Source organism: Crassostrea angulata, chromosome 6 (genome assembly GCF_025612915.1).
Source record: "Crassostrea angulata isolate pt1a10 chromosome 6, ASM2561291v2, whole genome shotgun sequence".
Lineage (NCBI taxonomy): Eukaryota > Metazoa > Mollusca > Bivalvia > Ostreida > Ostreidae > Magallana > Magallana angulata.
In genome coordinates, this window is record NC_069116.1 from 60,633,212 (window position 1) to 60,647,891 (window position 14,680).

The 14,680-nt window shown below is 33.2% G+C and overlaps 1 protein-coding gene across 1 annotated transcript; it reads left to right on the plus strand.

The window, feature by feature from the left end:
- Positions 1-1,308: 1,308 nt before the first annotated feature.
- Positions 1,309-12,992, plus strand: LOC128189430 (ultra-long-chain fatty acid omega-hydroxylase-like). Its single transcript, XM_052861039.1, has 11 exons — positions 1,309-1,551; positions 4,025-4,178; positions 6,500-6,681; positions 7,011-7,135; positions 8,789-8,854; positions 10,100-10,223; positions 10,401-10,530; positions 10,656-10,785; positions 11,287-11,568; positions 11,716-11,781; positions 12,145-12,992. Exons 1-11 carry the CDS (start codon positions 1,402-1,404, stop codon positions 12,242-12,244), a joined length of 1,509 nt encoding a protein of 502 aa, XP_052716999.1. The 5' UTR covers positions 1,309-1,401; the 3' UTR covers positions 12,245-12,992.
- The last annotated feature ends 1,688 nt before the right edge of the window (positions 12,993-14,680 follow it).

A 14,680-nucleotide genomic window follows, 5' to 3' on the forward strand; every position in this document is an offset into this window, starting at 1 on the left:
GGAAAGGCCCGAGATTGAATTGTCTACGGATTATTCCGTCAAAGGGCACACGGCGAGTGAAACCGGTCAGCAGAGGATGCTCACTTCTTCTAGGCACCTGATCCTACCTCTATCTTTTTATAGGTCCGTGTTGCTCTGCTACGAATTTGTATTTCGTTTTATGATTTTTGAGATAGTCGACAGTTTGTTATTGTCATTTCTCATAAATTTTAAAGATATTTATCTTTTTTGTGTTAACAATAGTGTAGGAAATGTGCCTTATCCACTTGAGTAATATAGTAAACTTAATAACTTAGCAAGGTTTGGGAATATTTTTCAAACCCCTCATTACCATTATTTTACAGTGTTAGTGCTGTGACAATCTCCGTCCTCTTTTCTCACCGACCTATCATGGGTGGTTCACGGCAGGCAGCAAGCATCGTTCCAATTTTTCACACTGCTTGTTTAAGAACGATGTACGGAAGGCCGTACCAGTTTTAAATGATGAAGACAAACTTTGTAAAAACTATCCAGTATGCGTAACTTTTCACGACCAATCCCTTAAATGCAATATATCAAATAAAGAAAATGATGTCATAATTATACTACTGAAACAGGTTTTACCTCCTTTGTTTTAAGTGTAGCACACATTACAAGTAATATATTTACATTAAAACTTCATTACAGGTGATATTTTTACTTTTAAGAAATAAAAACAAACTAGTATTAAATATCGTTGGATTCTATGTAAAAAAAACCCCAATATCAATAAATAAATAAAATATATAAAATGTAGATAATACTACAAACGTATATTTAGCAGGATTTTAAATTCCGAGGGATTTGAATAAAAGACAAAATTCAGTGGAGAAATCGAACAACTAATAAGACAAGTTATTAATCTAAATTATACCTTATGTAGATACTGATTTTATTCATATACTACTGGAAATGCTTAATTTATTCATTACTCTTAATTTGGTAGTCAAAATTTCAGCCAGGGTCAATTAGTCCACAATAGGACTGTGTTGCGTTTTGCATTTATTCTTAATTTTACCCATCTTAATGTTGTTGGCGATGATGATTAATATTTTCTTGGCATGTTTGCAAAAAACGGAAATGTGTTTTAACAAAATAAAAGAACGGCCAATCAAAACTTGTACAGTAGCAAATTCGTTCGCAATTTGTTGGCATTTGCAAGCGGAATTTCGATATCTTCCCAGCAGTCCTTCGATTACAGAATAAATATTTGTTTCATTCATCCTTTTTTTATTCATTGAAAATTGATAGTGATTTTTTTTTCGAAATATTTCCCGACCATTTCACCATAAGCTTCGTTTAACCACCATCAATAACCACTATATAATAGATGAGAAGACTCAATGAACAAATGACATCGGAGCGTAATACATCGGGTGCAACATGTCAGCGATTCTGGTGTCAGCCGTAATAACTTTTGTGGTCTTAATAATAACTCAGCTGTTAATCAAATTACTGAGAGTGAAGTATGCTTACAAGGGATTCCCCGAGCCTCTTGAAAATAAGCACTGGGTACTAGGTCATCTCCCAATTGTAAGTATATTTTATGTTGTTACTTTTTTGGACTTTTTATAATGTGTTGTGTCCATACATTAGATCAAATTGTACTTGTTTCTTCGATATGCTTGGTTTTGTGGCAGTCAAAATGTTTGAAAACAGGGACCTCATCTTTCGCACAAAACGTTAACGGTTAAGATTAAACTTTCGCTCAGGTGAGCCAGCACCGTTACAGTTTTTGACCTAAGAAGTATGGAAGACAATTAATGCTAAGGAATTTAAAATTTACATATGTACTTTGAACCTTTTGTTAACCCACAAATAAAAAGTTCATCGAAGTGCAATTTCCGATAACATTGAAATAAAAGGAACATTTTTTAAAAATTCATACGTTTCCTTAGAACTGTTAGTTTCATAAAACATTCTTTTGATGCCAGTAATTTTAATGAAACCACAGTAATTAATAAGACAAGTACAAAATATTTAATTATGAACATAATGCAACATTTTTTTTAGCTCACATGAACTGAAAGCTCAAGTGAGCTATTCTGATCATTTTGTATGTTCTGTCTGCTGTCTGTCTGTCTGTTCTTCTGTCTGTTTGTTAACTTTTCACATATTCAACATCCTCTCAAGAACCACTGCGTCAATTTCAACTGAACTTGGCTCAAAGCATTCTTAGGCTAAGGGGATTAAAAGTTATGAAAATTAAGGATCACACTCTTTTACAAGGGGAAATAATTAGGAATTACATGTATTGAGAATTTACGAGACATTTTCAAAAATTTCCTTCTCAAGAACCATTTGGTCAGGAAAGCTAAAACTTGTGTGGAAGCATCCTCAGGTAATGTTGATTCAATGTTGTGAAAATCATGACCATTGGGGGTAGGATGGGGCAACACTGAGGGTTGAATTTTTACATAGGAATATAAAGAGTAAATCTTTGAAAATCTTCTTCTCAGAAAGCAATCAGCCAGGACAGCTGAAAGTTGTGTGGAAGCATCCTCAGGTAGTGTAAATTCAAAGTTGTGAAAATCATGACCCCCGGGGGTAAGGTGGGGCCACAATTGGGGGGGGGGGGGTCAGTGTTTAACAGATGAATATATAGAGTAAATCTTTAAAAATCTTTTTATCAGAAACTAATCAGCCAGCAAAGCTGAAACTTGTGTGGAAGCATCCTCACGTAGTGTAAATTCAAAGTTTTGAAAATCATGACCCCCGGGGATAGGATGGGGCCACAATGGGGGGGTCAAAGTTTAACATAGGAATATATAGAGTAAATCTTTAAAAATGTTCTTCTCAAGAACCATAAAGCCAGGAAAGCTGACACTTGTTTGAAAGCATCGTCAGGTAGTGTAGATTCAAAGTTGTGAAAATCATGAACCCTGGGGCTAGGGTGGGGCCACAATGGCGGGTCGAAGTTTAACATATGAATATAGAGAATAAATCTTTAAAAATCTTCTTCTCATTAACCAAAAGACCAGGAAAGCTGAAACTTGTGTGAAAGCATCCTCAGGTAGTGTAGATTCAAAATTGTAAAAATCATGACCCCCGGGGGTTGGGTGGGGCCACATGGGTAGGGGTTGAAGTTCAACATAGGAATATAAAGAGTAAATCTTTAAAAATCTTCTTCTCCGAAACTAATCAGCCAGGAAAGCTGACACTTGTGTGAAAGCATCCTCAGGTAGTGAAGATCCAAAGTTGTGAAAATTATGACCCCCGAGGGTTGGATGGGGCCACAATGAGGGATCAAAGTTTAACAAAGGAATATATAGAGTAAATCTTTAAAAATCTTCTTTTCAGAAACTAATCAGCCAGATGATTCTTTATAATTGTTAAGACTTTGACCCCAGGACAATTCTTTGGCCTAACAAGAAGGTTCAGAGTTTGATGTAGTTTTATATCCCATATATAAACTATTGTTAAGGATCTTTTCGAGAACTGCAATACTCAACATATGATATGAGTATAAAATCATCCTGTTAGAAAAGGGACTAATGATTATAAACATAAGAATATCCAGGAATATGGATTTTATTTATACATGATCTACACATGTACATGTATTATTGTACATTGTCCAGATAGTTTGTATTATGACTCCATTAAGCTGATTTTATCATACCTATTGTTCCTCAGGTGAGCGATGTGGCCCATGGGCCTCTTGTTGAATGTTGAAGTGAAAATTCCAGTTTACGACCTGAATTGAACGTGTTTTATGTTAAAAACTGTTTATTTATGCTTAATTACAACGAATAAGAAGAAAGAGAAATCAGCTTGAAAAAAAAAATTGTACTGGTATATTGAATCTATGTGAACAAAGACAGGGCACGAGCCTTGTTTACATGAAAAAGAATTTTGAGCCCTGCATTTTGCTTATTACTCTACGACTGACTCAAAAATTCCATTAGATCAGTAGAAATGTATTTCTAAAGCATTGTAAATGTAAAATTTGACCAACCTCTAAAAGCACAGTTATGTACATATGCATTGTTTTCTTCTTTTGAAGTTTTCGGGTAAGATAAATACGCAGACGATTATAGCCAAGTTTCTAGAATGGACGGCCAAGTACCCAAAGATCTTCGTCCTATGGTTTGGTCCCTTCGACCCTAAGGTGGTGCTTAATCATCCTGACACCATCAAGAAAGTCCTTAAAACCGCAGGTCAGTATGTTTAGCTAATAAAAAAACTGGAAATCATTGATCAGAGAGTGGAAAATAAATACTTACAACGAATCGTTCCTTTTTGGAATTTTGCATAACATTTGATTGACCTTGTCATGTATACAAAAATACAGTTTTAAACATTTATCGTTTACATAGACGTACCTTGCTACACTTAGACTTAAACATTTATTTTTTTCATGTAAATCTGCAACACAAGGTGGGGATTTAAATGGCCTAGTAAATTGTATTAATCGATTTAATGGTATATAGTCATGCTCAGTGGTTAAAGTATCGAATTTGTGAACCACAGATCATGAGTTTGAATCCGCCTGGGGTTTTTATTCGCATTCACAGAGCAATACACATTTTTAAAAGAACTTCAGTTTTATCTAAAATTGCATTTTTGCTTACGTGTTTAACTCTTCTAAATCTTTAAGAGATCAATAGAGCCATTTTAAAATATATTTTTATCTCGTAAATACAAGAACAGATCTCGTTATTGCGAGTTCATTATCATGTTATAACCGGAGCGATCTCGTAATTTTGAGTAACCATCTCGTGATAACAGGTAAATTATCTCTTTAATACGATATAAGATCTCGTTATAACGATAAAAAAAGTTTTTGTTACAAGTAAATTATCTAGTTCTTACAAGAATGGATCTACTGTGGCTCAATTCGTGGTATTCGTGGGTAGCCCTCGCCAACGAATTTACATCCACAACGAAAACTAAAAAAAAAAAAATTAGTTTAACATCTGAAATTAAAAGCTGACGCATCCACGAAATTACGTCCCAACGAATATGCAAAGAACCCACAATACACGAAAATTGGCCCTCACGAAATTAAATAATTCCACAGTATATAAAATGATGCGTTTTTTTGTTTTACTTTCTCTTAATATGGAATGGATGCACATAACAAATTCATTAAATATATAATAAAAAACCCGTAACAACGGGATATTTCTTTTAATTACGGTATATTTTTCATAATCACGAGATAAATACATGAAACTCGTAATAACAATTTTTCTTTTTTGATAAAAACAAGATAATCAACAAGTCATTACGAAATCCTTTCTCGTAATAACGAGCTTTTTAGCTTTTCTCTATTTTTCTTTTCTCGTAATTACGAGACCTTTTCTCGTTTTAACGAGATCTTTTCTCATTCTAACGAGATAGTTATTTCTTCAAAACGATATCTTTTCAACCAGATATTTCCTCGTTATAACGAAATCTTTTTCGTATTTACGAGATCTATCCTCGTTACTACGAGATAGTTATTACGTAACAACGAGATCTTTTATAAGACTTGTTATTACGAGAATAAACTTTTTTTTACTAATGTGTCCGTTTTCGTATATAGAATATAAGCTTTCTATCATTATCAAGTAATTTTTTCTGATTTGAGAAATTATACAAGTTGCTGTCCTTAAAAAAGGACTACAATAGTGGACCATTTGCATGTGTTTCCAACGAAAACGTAAAAGCCGTAAGATTATCAGAGATTTCTCCTACTTTTTTGCCACTAAATCTGTACGTTGTATCACGTATAGCCTTGACTTTTTATCTCAGAGTTTAAAGGGTTTATACTTCTAAAATAATTATAATCTATATAAATGAAGATTGCATGTACAGTATCAGGCATTCGGCGAGTTCTACTATTTGCACACACAGTACGCTTCGCACTACTTTGTTAACTATGCAGTGACAGCTTTGTGTAAATCAATTTCATATTTTTATGTATTTTCTTGAGATTTAAACTTTTATACAGTGACATAATTATTCAATCATCTATTATATACAGTCACATAATTATTCAATCATAATTAAATGCTGAAAATTTTTTAAGTCGGGAAGTACTCTAGCTTCGCCTACTGTAAAAGTAAAGTTAAGCAACATGTCTATTCGGAAAACAACAAAACATTGCAAATTATGCTATTTGATGCCAGTTGTAGTTTCGGCATGACATTACCTTATTTTATGATACTGACAGTTCATATCACGTGCCGATCATTTCTTTAAAAGGAATTCTTTGTTTCTGTACTGTTTACCGACAACTTTACAATTACAGCGCCTTTGAACTTATGTGTGAAAATGGCATGGGATCCTGATCCCGATTCAGATAAACGTGTGCTAGCCTGGTTCCCTGAGCTACCCATTACGCAAAAGAACCAGGCTAACTCGTGCGCAGGCTGAATTTTCCCCATAGCATCCGGTTTAACCTCGCTTATATTTTCTGCGTGGACCCCAGGGTCCACGCAATCAAGGTGAGGTGAGCCACCGGAAGTAAATACTAGTAATTTATATTCAAAAGATCCCAAACCGGTTGGCTTTGGCCAGGCGTACAGGTACGGACTGCCTTGGTTAGGAGAGGGACTCCTGATTGCGGGGGGTGCCAAATGGAAGCGCTCCAGACGTCTGCTTACTCCCGCCTTTCATTTTGACATCCTGAAACCTTACGTTAAGATCTACAAGTCGTGCGCAGATATTCTAGCGGTATGCATTTTATAGAAATCACTCAGCATCAGAGTTTTTCTAATCTTTGTTTTTATGAAATAAGGATTCATATTGTGTTTGACGAGATGATTAAGTAACATTAGTAATAGATTAATGATATTCAAGTTCATGTATGCACGCAATTCTCAATGCTTCTATCTATCTATCTATCTATCTATCTATCTATCTATCTATCTATCTATCTATCTATCTATCTATCTATCTATCTATCTATCTATCTATCCTTGTTTTAGTCCATAAAACTATGATTTGATGATTAATATGTGCATAGTCCTCCAAACATACAATTATGTCTATTCTATATATAGCGAAACATAGAAATCTCAGGTGAGAAGAACGAGAGCGTGGAGATCGTCAGCCTTGTCAGTGCCTGTACCCTGGACATCATTCTACTGTGTGCTTTTTCGTACAAGACTGACTGTCAAAACATCTGGTTTGTATGTTGTGGAATATTATAAACTGTGCTTTCCATTGTGTTGATTATTATTGTTATGTTATATTTTAGAAAAGTTGATGCAAAATATATTTGTCACCTTTTTATTTGGTTTATTTGTACTCACTGGCAGTATATGACGTCAGAAGTGACGCCATTTCTATAATTTAGCCAAAATTAGTCTAAACTTGACATTTTCCTTATCTTTTTATGAATGGGAAATATAGAGCGCATGCTTGAACAAAGAAAAATGTGTTGTCACTAAAAAGTCTTAGCTTGATACATCTCTGTTTTAAACATTTTGTTTGTTTAAGCGTGTGCTCTATGTTTTCTGAAAAAAAAACTACTTGAAAACAAGCTGTTTTATGCTGAAAATGCAAAAATAGCGGGAAAAATCGGTCTTTACGGTGTCATATTTCTTAATTGTAGGCAGTTAAATCAAAATGAACATTATGTATAAACATCACATGTATATCTGTACAAAGAAAACAACGAATTACAGTAAAATGATGATGTTCATTTTAGGGGGCAATTTTAGGCCCATATCATACATAGTCCTTTGAGGGCACAAAGATATGACTTGAACTGGTTTTCTTAGTATACAGCGGAAATCTTGTGAAGTTTTATTAATTATATGAGAATTATAGTTTACATCGTCAGTTTTCCAGTTGAAAACAGACAGATTGTGTTATAAAATTAACCGAGATCTTGAAATTCTCTGGTTTTTCAACTAAATGCATATGAATTTGTTAAAAAAGTTGATTAAATGAGTCCTACTGAATTACTTAAAACCATTAATATCAAGTTTTTAGTATATCCGTCTTAGATTTGTTTTAACTTTTTATATCGGATCCTTCAAGTCTGAAAAATATTATATATTTATTTAATATAACACAATTTTTCGAAACCATTCATACTTATAATACAATCTTGCCAGATATGGTCATATGTTCTCATAGCTTTGACAACAAGGATGCGATATTATTAATTAAATTCAATAAAAGAAATCGCCTCTTACTTTTTTTTTTTTTTTACTTTTTCAATGTTCCTTTATAAAACTGCCAAAACATAACATATCATACCTTGTTAATTCAAAATAATGCAGTTTGGTTAATTGCATTCCAATTGATAACCTTGCTTAATATATGAAATGATAAATTATAAACAGAGACAACTTCGCAACTCAAAAATAAGGTGACGTCATAATTGGCAATCAGTTAAAACAAGTAAGCAGCGGAAGCGCAATGCCACTGTTTGCTATCATTCAGATACAAGGGTTTAATTTATTATTGAAACGTAAAATCATATGCCGCTTTTTATCCTACGGGCGGCGATATATCACCTGTGACCGACGACCTGTTGGCAATAAACTTTTTGTATAATAAGAAATTGTAAGTACTATGCGATCCGGTTTTGAATACCTTTTTGATTTTGGTTTTTTCCCCTTATATTACAAAAGATAAAATGGCTGTGCTTACGGACGGCATAAATTATATTAGCTCCCTTGGATCGAATAAATTACCATCCGCTTCGAGTTAGACAATATTTCACCTCAGTTAATACTTGTAAAGTATATTTATATCTATATCCAATAGGTATGCTTGTTCTGGATTTCTTTGCATGATTTTGTTTGATTTGATAATCCTATTTCAGCGGAACCACGCACCCGTACATAAAAGCCGTGAATGAGATCGCAGCTACATGGAATCACAGAAACAGGTACCCACTCCTTCTGTACAGTATTTGTTTTTATATAAATGTTAAGATTACTGCAGAATCATTAAAATTCTGAAGGTCAAATTTTCGTAGACTGCTAAAAATTTACAAGTTCCTGTTGACGGAATTTTCTGTATTCTCTTATACATTCAAAAAAAGTATGACATTAAAACCCTGGATTATTAATTTGTGGAGGATTTTTTTTTTGTGCATGAGAGGTACTAAAAAATTTTAAGTAAATTTAGTCACCACAAAATCTATGGATTCAACAGTATCTGTTATCGATTGCTTTAAAGATGTATTTAAAAAAAAAAGAAGAGATAATTCTTTGAGTATAATGAGGTGAATATTAGGGTCGGGACGTGATTAAATATATGTCATAAAACTTACCGGGCTTTTGTGAAATGTATTATGTCACCGACAATACTGATCACTTAATAATATTCAAAGAAGGATTCCTTATTCTATTGACATCTTTTTCGGGAATTTTAACTAAGCAGTATACATATACGGAATACACATATTTCATGGCTTAAAGGGCAACATATGTACCGCAATAGAGGTGGGAAGAAAACCCTGGATGTCGCCCGATGCCAATGGCAGAGGACAACAAAGCACTCCAAGGTTTTTCTTGTCATGGAGCGACAAAAAGTTGGGTATTGTCGCCCGAAAAGACATGTTATTTAGAGGTTATGAAACATCAAAAATTCCAAAAAATCAGAATCGCTTAAATCATGTTTATCTCTTTCACAAGTGTATTTTAATCATCAATGCACTTCATGTTTTACAAATCAATGTTTTATTAGATATCGATCGATATTTTTAAGAAGTAGATAATTTTTGAAATAAAACATTGAAAGGAAGTCTCTATAAATAACAGACGCTGTCCTGACAATTTCATATCCGAGGAACTGTTTTCTTGATATGCAAACCTATTGCATGCAAGGGTAATATTATAGAATCCGGAGGGCAATAACACTGTTTCCGGGAGGGCAATATAACTATATCTGGAAATAAAGTAATCTTATTAATGATATAACGAGGAAACGTAATGAAAATGTTATAGAATTACACGTCATATGTAAACTCTAACAGTGCGTCCTTTGTTATACTGATGAAATGTATTGAACTATATGGTTAAAATGGTTAAAACTTAATAGATTCGTAGTATTTTTACAGGCTAGACAATGGGGAAGTGTAATTATATCACGATATATGCTAAACAGTTAAAAACAATGTTTTTTGCAGGACTCCCTGGCTGTATCCGGACCTTATATTTTACCGAACGACAGAAGGGAAGAGTTTTAAAGCCAAGTGTGATTACGTCCACCAAGTAGCTGAGGATGTGATAGACAAAAGACGCAACACATTGGTAGGTGTATATACAATAACCATTGATATCATAATAAACAAACACACATATAAAGATTTATTAAATATGCCCCAGACTGGTTTTCCTTCACTGTGTTAAGATACCGAGTTTTTTATACGATGAGTAAGCCGTTAACTTATTGATTGAATATGTCACTGAATTTTAAATCTTGAACAGGAAAGCCAGGATATCTCATCACAAAGGTATTTGGATTTCTTAGACATCCTGTTGACAGCTAAAGATGAGGACGGAAAAGGAATGTCAAAAGAGGACATTCGGAATGAAGTGGACACATTCATGTTCGAAGGTACAGCAAAAAAAAAAAAAAAAACAGCCAGAACCTTTCAGCAAGTAACAAGTTGCAAAAAGCTAAAGATATTTGAAAACATATACCAGAATAGTTCACAGTGTTTGATTGGTTTGTTGTTTCAGGTCATGATACTACGGCTAGCGCCATCTCTTGGATTCTATATTCCTTGGCGGAGAATCCCGAATATCAGCGAAAATGTCAAGAAGAAATCGATAAAGTCATCAGTGAGACAAAATCTGGACAACTTGAGTGGTAAATACTCCATTTTAAACCGTTACAAATGGCTGCAAACCTAACTTGTTATAACACCAATTGATACATTAAATTGAAATATTATTATGAAATAGAAAATTTAAACATAAGTAGAAATTAAAGTTAAATTAAAATTAAAGAAATTTCGTTTCATACGCGTAGACATCATCTTCTGGCATATTTTTTTTACCATTTTGATTAAGCGCTAGTAGACCAATTGCTATCAACAACTTAACTTTATGGCGTTACCTTTACCAATTTGTTAAAAGTGATTAAAGAAACTATACTTCGTATTTTCCAAATATCAGCCTGTATCATTTAGTAATCAGAATGTTAATCTAAGTGTCTGGAGAAAAACTGAATGGCGAAGATCGGTTAATCCAACAATTTTAAGAAATTAAAATTGAGTCCCCTTTTTAAGTAAATATTTAGTCAATTTTCAGTAATAAGCATTCAGTCAGTCATATGTCACATCGATCCTTCGTTAACTACCATTCCTAGGAAGGACCTGGGTAGGCTGGAGTACCTGACACAGTGCATCAAAGAAGGAATGCGCCTCCACTCCCCTGTTCCTGGGATCATGAGGGAAATCCAGGCTCCCATCAAAGTGGAGGACCTCGAGATCCCTGCCAAGGCCAATGTCATGATCAGTATCAACAGTCTTCACCATAACCCCACAGTGTGGGGGGAGGACCATGACCAGTTTAAACCCGAGAGGTTCTCTCCAGAAAACACCGAGGAAAGAGACTCGTTCGCCTTCTGTCCATTTTCTGCAGGTCCAAGGTATACGTATACAATAATGTATATGATTTTTTGTTCTAAAACTATATCAACAGTAGTTTTGATACTTTTTTGAATGTGTATTTCTGTTGATTTTTATTTGTATGTTTATGTTTGACTGTAGAACTGTTTCTTTATATTTGATTGTAGAAACTGTATAGGTCAGTCTTTTGCCATGAGTGAAGAACGGACGGTGCTGGCTACACTGCTTCAAAAGTATGTGACCATAATACAGCGCTCACAGCCATTTTGTATGTTTAAATGAACAAGACAATCTGATGTTATGAAAATTCATATTTCTACAAAAGCGTCAAAGAGCAGAGATGGAGTGACCATTAAATATTGAGGGTCATGTTCTCTGACACCAGAGTGAACTTGACTTTTTGCATGAAATAAAGCCTTATCTACACAATATTCGTTACAAAGTCAGCAATAACATTGCTATAAAGGTCATAAAAACGCGTAACTCACGGATTGTGCTGTTGTCAGATCGCTTACTGCTCTGAGGGATTGTAGAATTTGTTATCAAAATGGTAAATTGCACAGTTAATTGTTTTTTGTCTTTTTTTTCTTTTGCAGGTTCACCTTTTCTGTTGACAAAACACATAAAGTTGAGAAGCAGATTTCTGCTGTTATGCGGGCTAGAGATGGAATTAAACTGTTCGCCTACAAAAGATAGATGTTCATACCTGCACAACTGAAATGCAATTATCTGAAATGACTCATTTGTACTACGTTTTAATACATTGAACTTAGTTTGTTGTTTTTTTTTTCGATGTGATGTGCCATCGCGTATTGGGCTATTTTGCTTATCCAAATGAAGGAGGAATTTGTTATATTATAGTATGTGCATTAAACACTAAAGTTGTATAAATGTACACATGTTTAAATATTCTTTAAATTTCTTCCTTATAAAAAAAGAACATGACTTTTATATAAACTTTGATGTGCTAGATTCTCATTTCCATTTGCTCTTTAGATGTGTCGATCCCACCTAGATCTTTTGTCAACGCCCAAATATAAGACTTGTGTTATGTGGAAACCGTGGATAGAATGTCATTGATGTCGGGTTTACTATTTAAATTATCCTTTTTTCCATTTTTAATTTTAGGACAATTTATTTGAAACTAAATAAGTAAATATTTTTACGGAAGAAAAATTAAAGGCAGAATTCAAAAGTTAGCTTAAATTTATATTTGAACGAAATTACAGTTTTGGACAATATAGAGGAAGTAAAATATAATAAAGATAATTATTTTGACGTCACACCGATTACTATGGTTTTGTTTATATATAAAATGTACACAATACTCTGAATAAAACACTTGTTTTTGCCCTTCGGTTACTCATGTAATCGACTGAACAAAATTGATAATGTTTAGATTCACATGTCAATCTACAGAATAAATGCATTTTTATTAAATAAATGGCAATTTGTGTTGTCTTCTGTCATCCAATATTGTAAAATAACCTCGAGTAAATTTTTATTTAAAGTTAGGTTTTTGTATCAGAATAAGTATGTTAATTAGATGATTACTACACATATCTAAATTGATGTCAAAATAACGACACTAGACATTTTCTACAAAACTTGGAAACTGTTGACAATTCTCACAACAAAGTGGATATATCTCCGACACTAACCCTCGCTTCCAGATTTTAACTAACATGCGTGGTTCGTAATTAAGGTGGCTCTATACATAACTTTTTGATGACGCAGTACGCAAAAAAGTAAATCTGGAAGCATACAATTCCGGTACTGGCTGATTTAAACTGAGGCGAATTGTATGGGGACCGCTCTTTTTTAAAAAAAATGTTAAATGAATAGTCTTAGATTTAATTTGTTAATTGGAAAAATTATTACTTACAAGTAATGTGACAATTTCTCGTTCTGTCTTATTAATTATCGAAATAAAAAATAAAATCAAGTAAAAAATTTTAAATGGTTACTTTTCGATTTTTGACATCATACAGCGTAGCGCAATGGGATAGTGGGTTCACTTCAAACTTGTATGTCATGAGGGCGAATCCCGTTGAGGACAACAACATTTTTAACTTTCCAAAAACGTATTTTTGGCTTAAATACAGTGAAAGAAAGTTATAAACCGGTGAAAGTTTTTTTTAAATATAATATACTTTAATCCACATTAATATTGACAAATGTTCTTAAACATCATGGGAGGGTGGCTTTGAATTTCTCTCAGGTTGGGATACATAAATCCTATAAGTTAATTTTCCCCTTTATTTATTTGACGTAGTTTTGCATTAAAGCGAATGAATTCGCTTATATAGGCCTATAATGAAAAATGTATGTATTTATAATTCCATCGTAATATTTTAGGATTTTTATTCAAATTTTATGTCACAGTTATTAAAATACATTTCCTTATAACATCAAGCAGCTTTTTCAGATGATTTGCCAACAGAGTAAGACAATATGAAAAAAATTGTTTTGGGGAAATACTAAAAAAAAATTGCAATAATAAAACTTTTGAATGTTAAGAAACATTATTTTTATTTTTAGGTGTCCGAAGGAAATATCCATTATATAACAAAAAATTTCTCTCAATTTGGTAATAGTTAACTTTTTAAATATTACAAAAACACGAAAAAAACATTTCAAAGTTCTTCAAAAATACCTATAGTAACCCTATCATCATTTTAATATTTGATAAGTCTATGTTTTGTGGTCTTCTATTGAAAATTGGTATAAACTGTGGGTGTATAGAGCCACCTTAAGTTGAGTCATTGGTCCAAAAAATCGATATTGGTTCATAATTTTCAGAACTTATCATATTTCTATCGAATAATAGGATTTGCTGATACTGATGCTGAGCTGATAAAAACAAACTGAGATATATAAAGTGTCCTCATTGACAACTAACATAACGGCGGAAAATTTAAATTAAACGGTCGATATTAAAATATTAATTGATCCGAGGTTTATACAAAAAAAAACCAAATACGATTTACAATTATATTAGCTGATTACTACTTGATTTATTGTGAAACATAGTTTCCTTCCCCTTTTAGAACATTATTTATATTTAAAAGATAAAAAAAAACCCGCGGGCTTTGGAAAAGGTTGTAGACATTGATTGCGGGGGGGGGGGGG